The sequence below is a fragment of the Artibeus jamaicensis genome, unplaced genomic scaffold (genome assembly GCF_021234435.1).
Source record: "Artibeus jamaicensis isolate MK-2021 breed Jamaican fruit bat unplaced genomic scaffold, CSHL_Jam_final contig_447, whole genome shotgun sequence".
Taxonomy (NCBI): domain Eukaryota; kingdom Metazoa; phylum Chordata; class Mammalia; order Chiroptera; family Phyllostomidae; genus Artibeus; species Artibeus jamaicensis.
Genome location: NW_026521834.1, coordinates 1,391,555 through 1,413,166, shown reverse-complemented (window position 1 = coordinate 1,413,166; position 21,612 = coordinate 1,391,555). Strand labels below are relative to the sequence as shown.

The 21,612-nt window shown below is 42.3% G+C and overlaps 1 protein-coding gene across 9 annotated transcripts in view; it reads right to left on the bottom strand.

Moving 5' to 3' along the window:
- Positions 1–21,612, bottom strand: part of ARHGEF11 (Rho guanine nucleotide exchange factor 11) — a 122,219-nt gene that overhangs the window by 46,509 nt on the left and 54,098 nt on the right. For 8 of the 9 annotated variants that reach the window (XM_037132576.2, XM_053666227.1, XM_053666223.1 and 5 more), the window contains exons 2-7: positions 11,051–11,083; positions 9,233–9,321; positions 8,188–8,286; positions 2,206–2,255; positions 1,304–1,361; positions 269–447 (exon numbers count right to left, since the gene is read on the bottom strand). In XM_037132576.2, the coding sequence (XP_036988471.2) occupies positions 269–447; positions 1,304–1,361; positions 2,206–2,255; positions 8,188–8,286; positions 9,233–9,321; positions 11,051–11,083 (508 nt within the window). The remainder of the gene's footprint in view (positions 1–268; positions 448–1,303; positions 1,362–2,205; positions 2,256–8,187; positions 8,287–9,232; positions 9,322–11,050; positions 11,084–21,612) is intronic. The other variant, XM_053666226.1, reaches the window with a different exon arrangement.

Genomic DNA, 21,612 nt, shown 5'->3' with positions numbered 1-21,612 from the left:
GTGACAATGACTGGTGACAGTGTTTAACTTTCTCCAAGTCTTCAGGTATGACAGGAGTACTCTTAAAGGGCCTCCTTAGAGTCTTTCACACATTTAGAGGAAACACACTGTATGCTGCTGATGAAACTGCACGTGTTTACATGGAAGGAGTACATCTCTTTGGCTTGCCTTTGCTTACTAACATACCATTCAATTTAACCTACTTTCCTCTCAGTGGAAGTTATTCAGAGGAACAACAGAGTGAGGAGAGGAGCAGGAGGACCATTACCTGGAGAGGTTTGGGTCCTGTGATGCGCTGTGGAGGTGGCAGAGGTGGAGGAGGTGGTGGTGGTGGGATCACAGGGGTGACCTGGGGAGCTCCTGCTAGGTCTGGGTCCTGCTGGAGTCCAGAGGCACCAATGGATGAGGGTGAAGAGCCCAGGAGGGTCAGTGCAACATAGGCACCAGCTGCAGGGACAGACAAAGGCTTGCTCAAGTGGTACTATTCTGGAGAGCAGACATTCAAACGAAAAGGAGGGGGTTCTTTCTTCCTTCTCCCCTCATTAAGCTAATAATTCTGTAGATAAAGTTCTCCTTACTTGTAATGTCCCCCATTCTCTAATTCCTGCTTACCTACCCTGCATGAACACAAGTAACCCCTCTTTCCCTTTCTTCATGCAGAGACCTCAACCAAAGTTCCACCATAAATATCTGGGAACATTCCAGAGAGTCTGCCTGATCAGTCCCTTGTTTCCTCCTTTGTTTCACTAAACTAAGTGGCCAACATAAAGCCCCTAGTATACTGTCCACCTGGCACATGAAAAGCACTCAAATTCCAGCCTTCCACCTCCTCAAACTTCCCATACCCTTTAACTGTTTCCTCATCATTTGTTGCTTCTGTTTGATTACTTGGGCAAACTCAATTGTTGTACCGCCCCAGCCACAAACAGAATATTTTTCTTCCTGCCCCCCACCAAATAAGAAACAAATAAGGGAGAATGTCCATGAATGGGAGAGAGGAGCAATGGTATTTCAGTGCGACCTGGCCTTAGTAAAATAGGGTCTAAATGTGAGTGCAAAGATGGGTGTGAAAGTAAAGATGTTTGCTGGGAAACTAAGTGTATCCCCCTGAAATGATAATAGAAAATCATGGCAATCTAATTGGACCATTCCACAACAAGATGAAAGATGTGACTTCAGCTGCCTCCCACATCTACAAAGGTAGCCTCCAGGGTCAACAGGCCTGTCCTTTCCTGTCTTTGCATCTTGCTCCCAGCCCATCTGCTCCTCTACTTTCTTTAGTAGTCAGTTCTCTCCAACTCACATTTGATAAGCTTCACTACCTCCAGGTGTGAGCTATTGGTCACCATGGTGCCGTTCACCTGTTAGGGGAACAAATGATATTGAGTAATGATGATGGAAACCTAGGGGATCCTTGTACAAGTTCAAAACGCCACTCCTTTAGGAAGCTATTTTTCAATGCTCTTTAACCACCTCTGGTCACTCGTTCACTCAAATTCACATTATGAATTTGTGCCTGTTCACACCTGCAGTGTGTTTTGTCTTTCCAGCTAGTCTATAAGTTTGCAGGGATAAGACCTGCAGCCTCATTCATTCATTTATTTGTTTATTTATTCATTTAAAAATTTTTGGTATATACTTTTTTTCTCAACCATTAGCCTTGTTTATGTGTCAACTGACCCAGTGTGTTTTCTCCTTCTAGAAGAAAGAATTTTCTTAATAGTACTAGGACTCTGTATTCCAGAAGAAAGCACTGAAGCAACAGGGAAGATGCCAGTAGTTTAGAACTGGCAAGGACCTAAAGTCAGCACTGCATGGGGGGAGAATATCCCCCCACTATACCTGTTCTAGAAGCCTGGCTGTGTTAGAGCAGGGGTCCCCAACCTTTAGACCACAGACCAGTACTGGTCTGGGCCTGTTAAGAACCAGGTCACACAGCAGAAGGTAAGCTTGAATATAATGCATTTGAATCATCTCAAAACTGTCCCCTACACCTCCACTGTCTGTGGAAAAATTGTCTTCCATGAAACTGGTCCCTGGTGCCAAAAAGGTTGGGGACCACTGCTTCCGAGTCAGGAAGGGCCTAGAATATCTTAGTCCTCACCCTCTGTCATATTGCGCCACTGTGCTCACTCTCGTGGCACGACCCCTAAACCAGTAATAACTGGTGTCGAAATGGAGGTGCGCAAAGGCAAGGTCACTCACTTTGATGATGCGGTCGCCCTCTTTCACACCGGCTTTCATGGCTGCACCTCCTGTAAAAAGAAGACCAGGTCAGCAGAGCCCAAACCACCTTTGCCAGAGGTCATCTTTCCCAAAGTCCCTGTCATATCACTTCCTTCAAAAATTTCTTCTCATGTTTGTGTTAAGTACATCAAATGTGTACATCCACCTCTGCTCCGGTGACAAGATAACTTTTAAACTAGAGTGGACAATATCAGGTACAGCTCTTGCTCTTCCCTCCACCTAGCTCAGGTGCCAGACTTCTGAGGGCCAGGCCACGGCGGGAGAGAGGGAGGGCCAAGCTCTGGGATGAGTACGTGTGCTTCATCTGAATGTATCTAGATGTGCTCCAAGGTCAAATAAGAGTTATTTCTTATTTTCTAATGAGAAGAATGGATTTACTACCTTACATATAATTCTTAATATAATAATAATTACTAAGAGAAATATGGAGAAAAGGATTAAAACATGAGTTTTTGAACAGTGGCTCATAAACCCTGAGAGGTTCGTAAAAATACCGAGAGTTCATTAAAGATGATAATTATAACATTTTATTTTCTGTTAAAAAACTGCTTTAAACTCTTAATAGCTTCCCCTTTCTAATGGACCAGATTAAGAGCTTCTGACCATGACTGAATGAGCAGAACTAAGAGGGTGCTCTCAACTTTCTCAGGTTATCACCCAGCTGAAGGCAGCAGTGCCTTGACCACTGGGTTGTTTCAGATGACTTAGAGCATGGGTTTAACTTAAACATGGGTTTAACTCATGTCCATGAAACATAAGAAACATTAACACTGAGGCGAGTTAATAAGAAGCATAAATATTAAATTAAAAAAATTAAAAAAAAATTTTTAATTGATTATGCCATTACAATTGTTCTATTCCCCCCTTCATTCCCCTCCACTCTGCACACACCCTCCCCCCATTCCCCTTTTAGTTTATGACCATGTGTCTCAAGTTCTTTACATTCTATATTTCCCATACTATTCTTGCCCTCTCCCTATCTATTTTCTACCTACCGTCTATGCTACTTATTTTCTGTACCTTCTCCCCCCTTCTCCTCCTCCCACTCCCCTGTTGCTAACCCTCCACGTGATCTTCATTTCTATGATTCTGCTCCTGATCTAGCTGTCCTCTTAGTTTGCTTTTGTTTTAGGTGTGGTTCTTAATAACTGTCAGTTTGCTGTCCTTTCACTGTTCATCTTTTTTATCGTCTTTTTCTTAGGTAAGTCCCTTTAACATTTCATATAATAAGTGCTTGGTGATGATGAACTCCTTGAATTTGATCTTATCTGAGAAGCACTTTATCTGTCCATCCATTCTAAATGAAAGCTTTGCTGGATAGAGCAATCTTGGTTGTAGGTCTTTGGATTTCATGACTTGGAATACTTCTTTCCAGCCCCTTCTTGCCTGTAAGGTCTCTTTTGAGAAATCAGCTGACAGTCTGTTGGGAACTCCTTTGTAGGTGACTGTCCCTTTAGCTCTTGCTGCTTCTAGAATTCTCTCCTTCATTTTAATCTTGGCTAATATAATTATACAGTGTCTTGGTGTGTTCCTTCTTGGATCCAACTTCTTTGGGACTCTTTGAGCTTCCTGGATTTCCTGGAAGTCTATTTCCTTTGCCAGATTGGGGAAATTCTCCGTTATTATTTGTTCAAATAAGTTTTCCACTGGTGGCTGTTCCTTTCCCCCTTCTGGTACCCCTATAATTCGGATGTTGGAACATTTAAAGATGTCCTGGAGCTTTCTAAGCCTCTCCTTATTTTTTTGAATTCTTGTTTCTTCATCCTTTTCTGTTTGGTCATTTTTTTCCTCTTTCTGGTCCACTCCTTTGATTTGAGTCCCAGTTTCCTTTCCATTACTATTGGTTTCCTGTGTATTTCCATTCATTTCAATTAGTTTAGCCTTCATATGTTCCTCTAATTTGTGACTAAAATCAACCAGTTCTGTGAGCATCCTGATCACCAGTGTTTTGAACTGTGCATCTGAAAGTTTGGCTACTTCTTCATCGCTTAGATTTATTGGCTCTGGGGCTCTGATTTGTTCTTGAGCCATGTTTTGATCTGTTTGTCCCTGTTATATACAAGGAGCGGAGCCTTAGGTGTTTACCAGGGCAGGGCCACCCAGGTCGCTGGTTTGTGACGCTGTATGTGGGGGCGGGGTCAGAGAGGGACAATGGCGGTCCCCTCTGCTGCTTCCTGCCACTGGGGCCTGCACGGTCTGTCTCACCGCTCACTCCTTCACCAGTTTATCTGCGTGCGAATGTGTGACTATGGTCAGCCCTCAGTGGGTCCGCCTGCTACTCCACACCTGGGACTCGCCCATGGCTGCTGGCTCTCCTGGGTCGCACGCCTGGTCTGTCTGGTGGATCTTTCCTGCCCGATCCTGCTCTGCTGCTGGCTCTTCCCCTCTTACCAGTTTGGCTGAAGGGTTCGTTCTTGTCAGACTTCCATATAGTTCAATTTTCTGTGGTTTGGCTGCGTTTTTGTTGCTCAAACTTTGTTGTTTTTAAACTTGGTTGTGTGAGAAGGCACAGTGCTTCCACCCACGTTTCCATCTTGGCAGAAGTCCAAGTTTTTTTTTTTTAATCAGCCCCAAGGTAATCATTAAATCTGTAAGTTGCATTCGTTTGATCAGAATAAAGCTCCCACAAAACACATCTAGATGTTTCTAGTCTTAAGAGAAATTATAGTGACAACTACATTCCAACTTGGCTTTTCAATATTAGGAATTGAAACTATCCTCATGTCAAGTATGCTATTTATGTAAGATTACTTGTGAACAGATGGAAACTCTTACACTGTCATCTAAAAACTAAAGGTGAAGAGAAAGGAGCCATTTTGCCTGAATGTATGAAACATATGTGACTTCTAATAACTTAGCAATTAAAAAAAAACTGAACTTTTTAGAAATAAAAAATTAGAACAGAAGTTCTCAGACTTCAGTAAGCTGAAGAATCACTAGGGGAATTTATTACAAAGCATATTCCTTGGGCTCTTTGCCAGAGAGTGACAGTACTTCTGAGGTTGGGCCAAGCACTACTGAGCTCATCAACCATTCTGGTGCCTAGGTGATTCTGATACAGGCAGAACAAAGACTATACTTTGAGAAAGAGTAAACCAGAGGAACCTAATCCTATGATTTCAATGCCAATCCAAATGAGGTCCCTTCCTCTCTTCTCCCCAAGATACACATACATGCACATATTTCCCAAAACTCCTATTTTGCTGTAACCTATTCTTTTGTTCTTTCTTCTCTGGGGAAAGGAAAGAACTCTGCTCAGGCCTGAGAGAAGGAAAATATGAAGAAGTGTTGAACTCGCATCCCTGGGCTTCCCATATGAGACACCAGAGAGGCAAAGCACAAGTGATCCACAGTCCCACTAGCTGTCTCACCAAGTCCAGGAACCTTGGGTGAATAAGGCATGCAAAGAATAAACACATCATTTCAGACCTCTCCCTAGGATATGAAAACAACAACAACAACAACAATAAACAAAAAACTTCCCACTGATAAAAGCTGAGTGGCTGTAATTGTTTATATTCTTACATGATCCATTTATCTCATTTTGGTCATATATTTGACATTTTCTTTTTGTCTTTCCCATAAACAAATCTCAAATCTTTCCAAAATTATTTAAAGCATATTTTCCGTCCCATTTCGCACTGTACTTAGTGTGAAATGCTAGCCTGCTCCCTACCCCTTTCCTTGTATCTTCCTTAACCCAAGCCCATGATGCTCCATGTCACCAGACCCAACCTCATTTGCTACTCTGCTGTCCACTACTTTTTGGGATGCTTGCTTTAGACTCTCCCCCACTCTCATTTCCTGTTTTCTTCAGCCTGGGTTACCAACAATGATTCTTTCACCTGACATATAACCATGCTTTGGAATATTTGAAGTTTTTTCATACCTAATTAGTTAATTGACTGACTTGCTTACGATGTCCTCCCAATATTTACTCCCTTCCCACCAAATTACTACCCTGCCAATGTGTTTTTCACTTCCATCTTTCAAACTACTCCTGAAATCCAATTTCTTCTAAGAAGCCTTCTCAAATTGATTGGAAGAAAAATGACTATGTCTTGAACCACAAACTACCCAAACATAAATTTCCAAACACTGTCACTTCCCATATTGTCCAACACACATCATTTATATTTTGGTAATTTACTGTTAATTGTACTTGCCCATACATTTGGACCAGTGTGGCTGTCTCATTTTAAACAGCTGCAGACTAGTGATGGCCTGTGCACTGAGTGAGTTGATATGAAGGCAGGTAGGGAGTAAGGAGGTCTTTGGTCCCTCCGTGGCATCCTCTGACCCAGTGTAAGGAGCTCCCCTGGAGGGCAACCAAGCATCTGCCGGGTGACCTTAAGGGAATTCTGCTGTTTTCACACACTTCCTGGCAAGGGAAGTGAGCATAAAGTGTCATTCCCTAGAAATTCTGCCTAGTGGCTTGGCATCGTGGAGACTTCTCCAGATGCCCCTGGGGAACTAGTTCTATAGTAATTCAATTGTACCCCCCATGACTTCCCAGGCCCTCAGAGAGAAATGTCATATAAGTTCTTTTTTTTAAAATTTATTTTTTAATTGATTATGCTGTTACAGTTGTTCTATTCCCCCCCTTTATTCCCCTCCACCCTACCCCCATCCCCAACATTACCCCCCCTTTAGTTTATGACCATGTGTCTCAAGTTCTTTAGATTCTATATTTCCCATACTATTCTTGCCCCCCCCCATCTATTTTCTATCTACTGTCTATGCTATTTATTTTCTGTACCTTCTCCCCCCTTCTCCTTCTCCCACTCCCCTGTTGCTAACCCTCCACGTGATCTTCATTTCTATGTTTCCACTCCTGATCTAGCTGTCCTTTTAGTTTGCTTTTGTTTTAGGTGTGGTTGTTAATAACTGTGAGTTTGTTGTCCTTTCACTGTTCATGTTTTTTTTTAACTTCTTTTTCTTAGGTAAGTCCCTTTAACATTTCATATAATAAGGGCTTGGTGATGATGAACTGCTTGAATTTGATCTTATCTGAGAAGCACTTTATCTGTCCTTCCATTCTAAATGAAAGCTTTGCTGGATAGAGCAATCTTGGTTGTAGGTCTTTGGATTTCATGACTTGGAATACCTCTTTCCAGCCCCTTCTTGCCTGTAAGATCTCTTTTGAGAAATCTGCTGACAGTCTGATGGGAACTCCTTTGTAGGTGACTGTCCCCTTTTCTCTTGCTGCTTCTAGGATTCTCTCCTTCACTTTAATCTTGGCTAATGTAATTATACTGTGCCTTGGTGTGTTTCTTCTTGGGTCCAACTTCTTTGGGACTCTCTCAGCTTCCTGGATTTCCTGGAAGTCTATTTCCTTTGCCAGATTGGGGAAATTCTCCGTTATTATTTGTTCAAATAAGTTTTCCACTGGTGGCTGTTCCTTTCCCCCTTCTGGTACCCCTATAATTCGGATGTTGGAGCGTTTAAAGATGTCCTGGAGGTTCCTAAGACTCTCCTCATTTTTTTGAATTCTTGCTTCTTGACTCTTTTCTGTTTGGCCATTACTTGCTTTCTTCTGGTCCACTCCATTGATTTGAGTCCCAGTTTCCTTTTCATCGCTATTGGTTTCCTGTGCAATTCCATTCATTTCAATTAGTTTCGCCTTCATATGTTTGTCTAATTTGTGGCTATAATCAACCAGTTCTGTGAGGATCCTGATGACCAGTGTTTTAAACTGTGCGTCTGAGAGTTTTGCTATTTCTTCATTGCTTAGATTTATAGGCTCTGGGGCTTTGAGATCTTCTTGAGCCATTTTTGGTCTATTTGCGCCCGATACGTATGAGGAGCGGAGCCTTGGACTCCCAGGTTGCTGGGTTGTGACACTGTATGTTCATATATAAGTTCTTTAAGTTAGGCAGCACTGTCACATACAAGTGACTTAGTGAGAACTGTCCACTGTAGGAGTGATGCAATACTCACCGGGCCGCACAGACTGCACCAGAACGATACGATCCCCACTGACTGTGAAGCCGAAGCCATGCTGGTCTTTCTGGATGATGACACAGCGTTGTACAAGACCTGGTGAGTGGTAAGAAAGAAGAGGGTTAGGTAGGCATTGTCACTGCAAGGTTAGTGCATACAGCCAATTTCCTCCCGAAAAAGCCCTATTTTGACTCCTCCAGAAGGCCTTTCCAGAATAACCAGATTCCCCAGACTTATCCTGCACAGATACTATGGCAACAACATGCTCCTCTTAGTGATCAGTTCTGTATTCCATACAAGAAATCACCCTCTTTGAGGTGCTTGTCTCTCTTGTACATGTCAGTCTCTCTGTGTTTGGGTGAGACTGGCTGGAGAAGGGGCAGGGCCAGCTCCATGCCAAAGACTAACATTACAGGGAAGCAGTCATGGGACTGAAGTCCAGTGAGACTGCAAGTTTTCTGCCAAATTACATGCAATGACTGCAGCAGTGGGTCACCAGAGCTTGATGACTCTTTGTAAAGCTGGAAAACTTATGCAGGGTGGTGACTCAGGGCTGACTTCTTGCCAAATCCAGGGAAGGATAAACAAGAGAAAATCCAGTTTTTCCAAGTACATCCATGCACAAACACAGGAAATAAGAAAGGCTATAACTCCCCACTGTCTCCATCCTCTTGGGTGTGTATTGGATACCATGCATGTGCAGGTATGTGTGACAGCTTCCTGTAATGGATAAAGCATGAGTTCTGGAGTTAAAACCCACTGCTCAGGTACTAATTCTGTCCTCTACAAGCTTTTGGACCTGGGCAGTTTCTTAATCCCTTGAGCCTCAGCTTCCTCATCTGTAAAACAGGGATAATAAGAACTACTTTCTAGAGTTGATATAAGGACTAAATGAGAAAATTTGTATACGTGTAACAACACCTAGCACACATTATGAGCTCATATAAAAGCTAAGTTGTTTTGCATCTGGGGTAAATGGATTTGTGTGTATGAGTGTATACCTCTGTGTTAAAATGTGGTAATGCCCCAAGAAAGAGGTTACCTGTTGTCTCAGAGGTGTCAGAGGGTTGGCGGTGGTGGGAAGGGGACTTGCGTTCAGGTGCTGAATCTCCCAAAGACAGGCTACTTAACCTGGAGGAGGAGTAATAAAAGCATATCAATTAAGTGGGCATGGAAGGAACCCATTTTGTAGAGGAAAAAAACCCTAATAAAAGTGGCCCCATGTTTTGGGCACTGAGAGACCAGCCCTTTCACCCAGTCCACCTGGTGGAAGATCAGCTATGTCTACACCATTAGCAACACCACCCTATCTGGAATCCTAGGCTGGCACAGCAAACATGATCTCTTTAATACCCAGCAAGATGTGAAGGGAAACACTTCTTCCTGGAGACAAAGAAATAATAGCAAGGACGGGATGTGCACACATACACACACTTGTTGGGTCTTACTAGGTTGCAATGGGGTTGAAGGAACAAAACAGAGCAGCAGAGAAAAGGAATGCCAACAAAAAGACAGGAAAAAAACAAACAGCTAGTTAGTTTCAGGTAAAGGAAGGGGAGACTGGAGGGCAAGAATATGGTGGGTCAAAAACATACAGAAGCCTGCATGAACAAAGCAGAGGGTTGCAGTTGCAACAGAAATAACCTCCTTCACTTTGGCTTTGTCTCTCCCAAACAGCGTCTCTAGGAGGGTAACTAGGCATTTGGTATCCACCTACTAGGTAACTGGCAACTTGTACACTTTTCTAGAAAGAAGGGTACAACAATGACTCAAACCTTTGAAAATTCTATTTACCTTGTGGATACCACAGAACAGGAATCTGGTCTGTTTGGTGGTAGTATTCCAACTTCATATTCAGCCCTATTCCCTCCTGGTATTCTGAGGCACCTTGCTTAGAAATTAAGACCCTAAAACCTCATGGTACCAATCAGATCACCAAACCAGAAAACTGATTGCTTGATACCCTCTTATTAATAGGACTCCTGCAGAACAGTAGAAGCTCAAATCATTGCTATGCCTTTCCTTTTTAGATACTTGTCCAAATTGCCAGGTCCTAATCAATAGTTGCTGCCCCTCCAAAAGGGGGCCTCCCATTCACATCTATTGCAAATGACTATGTAGAAGGTTATTTGATGAAAGCAGTAACTGTTCACAATGGCTGACTGGTTAAATAAATTGCAGAATATCAATGTAATGACACAGTACTCAGCCTACAAAAGAATGAGGGGCTGTTTATATACCATAGGGAATGGTCTCTAAGGCATGTTGCTGAGCGAAAAAAGCAAAATGTGGAATTATGTGGAAAGGAAAAAGTGACTAAAAGAAAAGGAAATTACTTTAAAAAAGATTTTATTTATTTATTTTTAGAGAGAGGGGAGGGGAGAGAGAGGGGAAGGGAGAGAAACAGTGATATGCAAGAGACACACCTATCGGTTGCCTCTGGAACACCCCCAACTGGGGATCTGGCCCACAACCCAGGCATGTGCCCTGACCTGGAATTGAACTAGCGACCCTTCACTTTGCAGGCTGGCACTTGGTCCACTGAGCCACATCTGCCAGGGTGGAAATTACTTGTTTATACATGTTCAAATATTTGTTTACACATGCATAAAAAAATCTAAAATATCTCTGAAATGATACAAAAGAAACGCAACATTGGTTGCCCTGAGGAAGAAAAAAACAAGGGCCTGGGCATGAGGATGGAGTCAGAAGCTTTTCATTATAATCTTATTTAACTTTCAAATTCGGAATCATGTGATGGTGCTATCTATCCAAGTAATAAATATAATACAATACAAATAAGTAACTTTTAAACTTAAAAGAGGGGAGTCTCCCTCCCCTTACCTGGCACCCCTCTTACCTGGATAGGTGAGACTGCTTTTTACTGGCTGATCTTTGGATCACAGAGAGGACATCAAGGAAGAAGAGAGCGTGGGACCCAGGAGAGAGCAATGCAGGAAAGGAGGAAGAGAAATAAAAAACAAAACAAGACATAAACTAGACAAGACACTGGAAATGACTGGTTCAAAAGAAAAACCACAACTGAGCTATAATGGACTTAGGTATACAAACTGGCCAAAATGGAATAGAGTGAGCTTGCTAAAATGTAAGTTTATCCTGTCATTCTGCTGCTTAAAATCTTTCAGAGCTTCCCTATTACACTTCAGAGAAAGGCTGGCCTGTCTTCAAGCTAAGCCATTAAGCCATGACGTCTAACAGGCTGCCTGATGCTGGTCAGCTTCTGATGTCTGCCACAGCTCCCAGGGCCTGCTCTTCCTGCAGCACGAACATCCAGGGGAACTGCTAGTTCACTTGTCAGTAGGCTTGTACAGCTGAGATTGTAGGGTTCAGGAAGGCGGGGTGGTTTTGATTAGTGAGGGCTCCATCCTATTCTTGATTCCTGCTTTTGCCCATACTGTTCCTTTTCCTAGATGATCTTCCTACTCTACTTCTCATTACTGTGTCTGTAAGCCAGACAAGAAGGTAAACTTCCAGAAGCTACAACTCTTGGGTTCCTTCAAATTACCCTATCCATCATTCCGTTACTACCCCCACCTTTTCACCCAATGTAAAGATTTCACTTAGGTCATCATTTAATAAATGTTTTTGAACCTATGACAAATAAACTTAATGTGGTAGTCATTTTATAATATACATTAAGTCATGATGTACCTCAAACTTATGCAGTACTGTATGTCAATTATGTCTCAATAAAATGAAAAAAAAAGTTCTTGAATCTAGACTTGTATTATCTAATACATAGTCAATAGCCTCATGTAGCTATTAAAATTAAAAACTTAAAACAAAATTTATTTACTTATTTTTTAGAGGGAGGGGAAGGGAGAAAGAAAGCGAAGGAAACATTGATGTGCAAGAGAAACATCAATTGGCTGCCTCTTGCATGCCCCCAACCAGGGACACAGCCTGCAACCCAGGCATGAGCCCTGATTGGGAATTGAACTGGACCTTTTGGTTCGCAGCTGGGCACTCAAACCAGGACCCTTGCTGGTGTGGCTCATTTGGTTGAAGCAGTGTCGTGTACGCCAAAGGCTGGGGGTTTGAGTCCTGGTCAGGGCACATATCTAGGCTGTGGGTTCAATTTCTGATTGGCATGTATGGGAGGCACCAATTGATGTTTCTCTTTCACATTGATGTTTCTTTCTCTCTCTCTTTAAAATCAAGACATATTTTTAAAAAAAATTTTAAATTTAAATTTTAGTTTCCCAGCTGTGCTAGCCAGATATCAAGTGCTTAATAGTTATATATGGTTAGTGACTACTGTATTGGACAGTGCAGAATAATATTTCCATCAGTGCAGAAAGTTCTATTGGACAGTGCCACTCTAGACACTATGCCAGGTATCAGGGGATATGGAAATAAATGAGACATAGTCACTTGCAGGTAATGGATGACGTAACCACATAGAACTTTGGTACAAAGACTACGTGATGACAGCTCCACCTTGCCCCTCCACCCTCACCAGAGAGGGCTTCTCAGAAAGGACCTTTAAAGGTCTTTTTCTCCAGCTACTCATCTGTTTTTGCTCAGATCTATAACACCCCACTATTGTGTTACTGATATGGGTTTGAACTCTTTCTCCTTACTACCCAAGGAGAAAGCCTGTTTTATCTTGGGACAGCTCAGGCCTCCTCCATGACCCTGCAGGAAAATGACTTCCTATGCCCAAAATAAAGCCTAGAAAAAGTGGTCTGGTAACTCTTCACCTGGTTTAGTTTGCTCTTGAGCTGGGTTGTAAGCTGTTCCACAAAACTGATGGTCCTTATGCCTGGCTGTGGATGACTGTTAGGGGCATAGACAAGGATAATTTCAGCTGCCGTCAAAAGTTCCTTTAAAAAGCCCTGACTACTCATGGACATGGGCAACAGTGTGGTAAATGCTGGGGGGGAGGGGGGGTAAAGAAGTGTTAAGGGGACTAAAAAGTAATGTAAAAAAAAAGATAAAAAGTAAATAAATAAAATAATTAGTAAAACAATAAAATAAAAAGCCCTGACCAATGTAGCTCAGTTGGTTGGAGCACATGCCTGGGCTGTGTATTCAGTCCTTGGTCTGGGGTCATACAAGAGAGGCAACTGATCCATGTTTCTCTCCCTCCCTTTCCCCTCTCTCTCAAAATAAATAAGTAAACTCTGTAAAAAAAGTTCCTCTAAAAAAAAAACCCTATAGGGGCTCTCGGTTCCTTGCTTCCAAGATGACCAAAAAAAGAAGGGACAGTGGTCATGCCAAAATGGGCTGTGGCCAAGAGCAGCCTACTCTTTGTACCCAAGGACAAGACCATCAAGTTCATCCGAAACACAGTAGAGGTCGCAGAAATTAGGGATGTTTCTAAGTGAGTGTCTTCAACAAGCTGTATGTGAAACTACATTACTGTGAGTTGTGCCATTCACAGCAAAGTAATCAGGAATCATTCTTGTGAAGCCTGGAATGAGCACACATCGCCACCCCAATATAGAACTGTGGGTGCTGCCCCATGACCTCCACCAAAGCCCATGTAAAAAGCTAAGTCCTTAAGGGCTGAAGGAAAATTCTCTGATACAAAATAAAATGAAAATTATACTTAAAAACAAAAACAAAACCCCCCACAGGCTAGGGCAGATACGGGGGGCGGGGGCGGAAGGACACAAGGAGATTAAGTATAATCATGATAGATGCAAAAATACTTTTTCTCTTTGAGAGCTTATAGGAGGAAAAACTACCACTGACTTGGAGAATAAAGAAATATTGATAACAGCAGATACAGTGGCTATTAAGTCTGAGCAGAGACTTGGAAGACCAAGGTTAAACTCTAAGCACAAGGGAGGAAGGAAAGAAGGTAATTTGGCATGAAATAGACTTTAATGGTGGGTTCTTCCTCTTCCTGATGACATTCCCATCAAAATCTGAGCCCTGGCTGGTGTAGCTCAGTGGATTGAGTGTGGGCCTGTGAACCAAAGGGTTGCTGGTTTGATTCCCAGTCAGGACACATGCCTGGGTTGTGGGCCAGGTCCACAGTAAGGGTGTGTGTGAGAGGCAACCACACATTGATGCTTCTCTCCCTCTCTTTCTCCTTCCCTTCCTCTTTTTCCAAAAATAAAGAAAATCTTTAACAACAAAGAAAACTAATTTGGCAAAAGAGATCAGATTCTAATCAGCCTAAACCTGGAGAGGAAGAAGGTGCAGGAGAGTGAATAACCCACCCTTACCCCCCAAATTTGTAACTCTAAATGGTACCAATGAGACAAATTTTTCTGGTCCAACTTCTCCCCTCCACCCCCATATAACCAGTCAGTTATGGATGGAGACTGATAAGTACTTTTGTTTCCCAGAATTGTTTCTTCCTTATATCATTGATGTCCATCATTTTAACCCTAGGTGCACTGCCTCAAGTCTGGATGACTACATATAACCTCATTTCCACTCTCCAGTCTCTACCACAACAGACTAACTTTCCCAAATACTATTTTCCTTGTGTACCCTTCATCAAGAACTGGTCATTTCCCTTATTATTGATACTCTCAGATGTGCACAGCAATTGCCTGGTATAAAAGGCCTTTCATCTAGTGGATCCAAGTACCTTTACAAATTCACTCTTCAACATTTGTTTGCTTTTTTCCTACCTCTACAGGATCCTAAAATATGCTATGCCTTTTATGATAGCCTCCATCTCTCTTTCTTTGAGTGTGTGCATTCTTGCTTTCTGGCATAAAAAGAGTACAGATTCACCTTGTACTTTCCCTATGCTAGACCTGGAATCAAACAGTTCTCTAAGGAGCCCTGGTTCCTTTTAGTATGAAATGTATATAGAAACAAGATATGGGTGCTAGGTGCTCATTGCTACTGAGCTGTCATTGCTTCTAGCCCTTTCAATGGACACTGTAGGAAATATTTCTTAAGAAACTATGAGTTCTGCCCTGACTGACATGGCTCAATTGGTTGGGTGTTGTCCTGCAAAATGAAAGATCCCTGGTCCAATTCTTGGTCAGGATACAGGCCTAGGTTGCGAGTTTGGTCCCCAGTTGGGGCGTGTTTGAGGGGCAATGATAGATGTTTCTCTCCCTCTCTTTCTGCCTCCCTTCTCCTCTCTATGATAAATAAATAAAATCTGAAACAAAATGAAACAAAACTATGAGTTCACATTGAAATCTCCAGTTTAAGTCCAACACTACAGGGTTCTTCCTCATCTTCCCCAGTTTTACATTTTCTTCCTTTTCCCATAGCAAGAAACCTGTGTCCAAACAACAGCAATATATTTACTCATTTGCTCTACTCGTTAATACAAGATAGTTTCTGGAGCCGCCACATCAGTAACACTGACAATAATAAACTTACTTAAGCAAAGTTCAAGAATTCCTTACGCTTCTTTTTGTCCTTCGACCATATCCCGCTAAAGAGCAGTACTGTGTGAAAGTTACTTTGAATTAATTGTTTCTTATATTATCAATTTGAAATGTATTTAAGTTTCTTTTTTTTTTAAAAGTCCGCATCCCCAAACACATTTTTATTGATTTTTAGAGAGGGAGGAGGTAGAAGAAACATCAATGTGAGAGAGAAACATTGATGGGCTGTCCCTCGTACCCACCCTAACTCCACAACCCAGGCATGTGCCCCATCTGGGCATCAGACCTGCAACCTTTCGGTGTATGGGATGATGCTGCAACCAACTTAGCTACTCTGTCAGGGCTAGGTTTCTTTTTATATTTGCACTTTAATTTTAGGGTTTGTTTTCTCAGGTATTTTTCATTTTCTTGAATTTGTTAAACATTTACATAGTTGAAAACTCAAAGTAAAATATTGAGAGTATAATCAGTCCCACTCCTCCCCAAGTAACAATTTTTATTTGTTTTTGGTTTCCTTCCTTTCTATGTTTGTTTCTGTAAAACTAAGCAACTACATATATTCTTATTTTCTTTCTAACACAACAGGTAGTATCCTACACCCTTTACACTTTGCTTTTTTCATTTAATATATCCTTAAAGTAACTCCGTATTAGTTCATGGAAATCTTCCATTTCCTCATCCTTTTCTTTATGATGAGCCCACATTCCAGTGTTCCTACCTCCCACACTGCTTCCTGTTATCTGGTGTGTGAGTCCTGCCTCTCTGCTAGAGGGCAAAGGTTACAATGTGTACTTCCCACATGCTCTGGAGCAGTGCCAGGCACAGAACAGGCACTCGCTAAATACATGTTGAAAACACCCTCCTCATCCTAGCCTAGATGGTGTGTGATTCAGCAAGGAAATATCTGGTGACCTTCGGCCTTCTAAGCTGAAAACTGGGAACAAGCCATATAGCCCTTCTATTGGTCTGTCATGGATTTGTGTTGTGTGTGTGTGTATTTAAAAATAATTAGTTGTTCAATTTTGAAAAGCAGGCAATTTCAAAAATACAGGTTTCTGGTTTCTCTTGAAAAGGCATAAGCTCTGGCACCACTGGGTTTACCGTTTCACATGATGACAACTGGCTGAACCTACGTGTTATCAATCCCCTCAGTGGGAGGTTGCTGGTCTCTTTGTCTTTACCCCCATCCCACCACAAAAGTGTAAATGGGGAAAAGGCCTGGAATATCCCTGTTCTGTGATAATGATTAAGTTCTTACTACCTACCAGGCCCTGTGCTAAACATTCAACATATGTTACCTCATTTAATCATCATAAAAACCTCTTGAGGTAGGTAGTATATCCATTTTCGGACAAGTGAATAGAGAGGTTAAATAAGTGGAGTTAAGATGTGCATAAAGTTGATATGACTTCAAAGTCTATGATCCTAAACAAGAAGTTCTATGACCTGTGGCCATATGCAGATTGAACTGGTCTTCATGAGATCTTCTCTCCTATTATTTACACAGATACACATGCGTGCGCACACATGCACCCACGTACACACATACTATGTACAGCCCACATGTGCACACACACATGATATAATTAAACATTATATAGAATATATATCCATGTGCATACATATACATATTATATACAGAATACACACATGTATATGTAGAACACACACATGTGCATCCTACAGGTTTCTGGTTTACATGTGTATACATGATATATAGCACATATATACAATATATAGGATATATACACATGTGTATACATATACACATGGTATATGTGCATATAAAGATATATACTACATATGATAAACAGAGAGAGATAGAGATAAAAAGCACAGTACATAGGCTGACCTACATCTCTTGAATCTGGAGTAAAGGAATATTCCTGAGTCCCTTCCCAAGGCCAGGAGCAGCAGTAAACCAAGGAGCAACCCTGCCAGAACTCTAGCTCTAGATAAAGTCTATACTCACTGAACCCTGACCTGGGCTGGTTTCTCTTATCTACCAGGGTGGAGCTTTAAGCAGCTTCTTGGCACCCTAACTCTCCAAGGATTCTGACTTTGGGTAGAATTTTCCCTGTGGTCTGAGGCTGGCAACCATAGCCTCCTGGGTCTATATATCCCTACAATAAAGGGAAGAAGCCTATTTGCAGACAATTCCTGCTGATAGAATATGACACAAATGTTCCCTGAGGGCTTATACAATTGAATATGTTTAGAAATAAAAGGACACAGAAAATACTTTCATTCAGCATCAGAGTGCAAAGTTAACACTGTGTTGCAGAAAAAGGTTAGATTTGGGAATCAGGAAAATCCGGGTGCTAACCCCAGTCCTATCTTTAAGTCATCGAGGGCCCTTGACTCCTGCTACTCCTGTCAGTTCTCATCTGTAAAACCAGGGGGAAGACAAATGGGGAAAAGTCTCTGGCAATGTGGCCAGAAAAGGCTCACATTTCAACTGGATCATTTAGCAGCTGTAGGGTAGCATATGAATTACTGGCTCCAATCCCAGGGACTCAATTCAGCAGGTTTGTGGTATAGAATCTATTTTTATTTTAACAAGCACCCCAGATTATTACTTATTCAGAGGGCCATAACTTTAAGGAACTCTCAGAAAAAGTCCTTTAACTTCTGAGCCTTCTCAGTTTTTCCAGAGACCTAAAACCCCTTTAGAACAAGGACAAAGTCTTATTCATCCTTGTATAACCAGCCAAGTTCCAGCACAGTGCCTGGTGCATGGTGGGTGCCTGCTCCAAAACTGTTTGCTGAAGGAAAATACACGTCCTTTCTTTCAGAGCTGATGTGAGGATCAAAGAGGCAAATGTTTGTTAAGTTCTTTCAAAGTATTGTGGGCACTGAAAAAAGAAGATAAATACCAAGAAGGACTCCTGGTGGCTAACTGGGCTTAAATTAAACAAACAAACAAACAAACAAACAAACCCCCAGCCATTCTAAAACTAGCAGCCATTTCTAAACAGGGGCCTCTCACACATGCCACAATTCGGGAGACGCCTGAATTAAACTGCCTGCCTGCCTGACTGCTGCACTGCGTTTCTGCTGTTCGAGTCAACCCTTACAAAGGAGTTCCTGGAAGTGTATTTCACCAATAAGACTGAGACTCTCCCTGTTTAATAGCAGCTGTGTAGCTATATCCCCATCAGAATTTTCACTGACCAATCAGGGACCGGGGGCAGAAACTTCTCTCTATAAGTCAGCTCCCCCCTGGGACCTCACTTTTCCCTTTTCATCAAAGACTATGTTTCCAGAGCAGAGCAGAAGTCTGGGAGGAGGTAGGGCAGACTGGAGCAGCACAGGGCTGCTTAGCCCCCAAGCCGTTTCACAACTGTGCTGTTGTCCTCTGCTTCATAATTGATCTGTAATACTACTGAGCTGTTCTACAGCTGTGCTGTATCACAATTGAGCTGTCTGCACTGAGTAAAGTTTCCTCCTTCACCATACCCCAAACTGGGAATTCATGTTGGCACTGAATTGGCACCAACAACCACTCACCAGCAGGTGACTAAATCCCATGCAAATAGTCACCCCAAGGGGTGACCTATGCTCAATGTGTCAGAAGTGAGGTGAGCAGGACAGGAACGAGTGAGTGAACAATAATCGGAGAAAGGGGACAACTCCTGGTGGATTCTAAATCTAGGGATGGCAGAGCCAGGAAAGCTCACCTTCCTACTTCCATAAAGGTCTCTTCAAGAACAAGAGGTCTGATGACTGTTTGACTGTGAAAGTAGACAACTTGACAGACAAGTGTGTGTGGAGGAGCAGAGAACTGGCATGTCGAGAGGGCTGGTTGGCTTGATTCAACATTTAATACTTAGCACACAGCCCGTGTGGTATGGCTTGGAAAGCATGGCTTTAAGAATAAAGTACAGTAAGTGCTCACTTAAAGTTGTTGATAGGTTCTTGGAACTGCAGTGAAACAATGTATAACGAAAACAATTTTACTACAGACTGATCTAAATTAAGAGCTAAAATCCAATAGCATCTCATCAACATTACAACCAAAGGAGAGAAACAACTTTACTTGAGGACCTGCTGTACAGGCTCAAGCTCAGGCCCAGCCTTCTCCTGGATATGTCACCTCTAGCAAGTTGCCCAACTTCTCCACACCCAAGTTTCTCGATCACAAATGTGGGTGACCCCACTTTCCTCAAAGGGGGATTGGGAGGAACAAATCACCTTCACCAAAACCTAAAGTGAGAATGTTCAAACTGAAACCAGTGTCCTAAACCAAAGCCTAGCTCTGCTCCTGAGCAAACATTTCCTTCTCAGGAAAACAAGTGTTGTGCCAGAAATCTGAGTTATCTCTGATATCCCCTCTCTAATCAACTGCCAAGTCCTACTGATAACACCTATTAATATGTCTGGAATCCACCTACTTCTGTGCCTCCCCATCCCAGGCTGGTGTAAAACACCATCATCTCTCACCGTTCTAGGTAGAACAACAGGTTATCCTCACATCTACTCCAGCTTCCACTCCTCCAGAAACCATTCGTTCTCTACATGCAGTCAGAGTGATCTTAAAAAACCCCAGCCTAGAACATGTATCACCCTTCAGTGGTTTCCCACTGCCTTTGTATAAAGTTCCAAGTCCTTAACACAGCCTAACAGATCCTCTGTAACATCCTCAAGCTTACTCTCAAGCCTCATCACTTCTCGTCATTGCCCTCCTTGCTGACTATATGTCAACCCCAGGGACCTTCTCTCCTGCCTTGACCAAGAGAACTCATATTCATTCTTTACTGTATAGTGTAACCGCCTCTTCTTCAGTGAAGCCTTCTCTGACATCCCGCTAGGCTGGAATTCCCTAAAATTTCCCTTTGCATATCTAACTAGATAGCAACCAATTATTTTGGTTGCTTTTTAAAAATTGTTTAATGTTTTCTTTCCCTGTTTAATAAGCTTCATTGTCGCTTGTTCTCTAGATCACACAACTCCAGAACCTAGTATCCAGTAGATATTCAATACACATACTGAAATATGATATCAGATAACATATGCAAATAAACTTTGTAGACATCAAAATATCATAAACATACACTTATCAACAGAAAGTTTTGAATGATCTCCATAATGCATATAAGTTACTACTTAATTCACAATTTCATAGTTTTAACAAAGCCTGAACAGAGTAAAGAACGGGTTAAGTTTCTCTGTGGACCTTCAACAGGGAGCGACACCTTAACCTGGCTGCAAGAATAGGTTTAATAAGCTAAACACCTCGATCTCCCTGATTTCTAGAATTCAGCTCTGTATACAAAGCACTGAAACTTCCACTAAATAGGAAAATGTATGCTGAAGTGTGTTGGTAACTGTCCTGGCTGGTGTAGCTCAGTGGATTGAGCACGGGCCTGCAAAGCAAAGGGCTGCCAGTTTGATCCCCAGCCAGGGCACATCCCTGGGTTGCAGGCCAGGTCCTGGGTAGGGGGTAAGCAAGAGGCAACCACACAGTAATGTTTCTGTCCCTCTCTCTCTCTTTCCCTTCCCCTCTCTCTCAAAATAAATAAATAAAATCTTAAAAAAAAGAAAGCTGGTAACTACACAGTGGACTTGGGGAGAGGGATGACCACAAAAGGGATGAGAGAGGAGGCTGACCTTGTCCGGAGCCTGGGACCAAGGGCAGGGCCCATGGGCAGCTCTGCTGTGGGAGGATGTTCTAGGGGGAGGAAAGAGCATAAGCAAAGGCACAGGAGGAAGCAGATACAGCAACTCCAATGAGGCTGTCAGTGCAGCACAGGGAAGGAGTGGGAAGGGCAGGACTAGAGGAACAAACAAGAGATAAAAACTGAAAAGATGTGTGTTCCCAAGATGGTTCTATCACTTATTGTACTAGCTGGATGATCTTAGGAAACTCTGAGCTTGTTTCTCTACCTAAAATGTGGAGGCTAGCCCTGGCCAGGTGACTCAATTGGATGGAGAGTTGACCTGTTCCCCAAAAGGTTGCGGGTTTGATCCCTGGTAGGGGAGCATAAGGGAGGCAACCCTTGATGTTGCTTTCTCACATCAGTATTTCTCTATCTTTTCCTCTCTCTCTAAAATTAATTAAAGGGTAAGGATTTTTAAAAAATGTGGA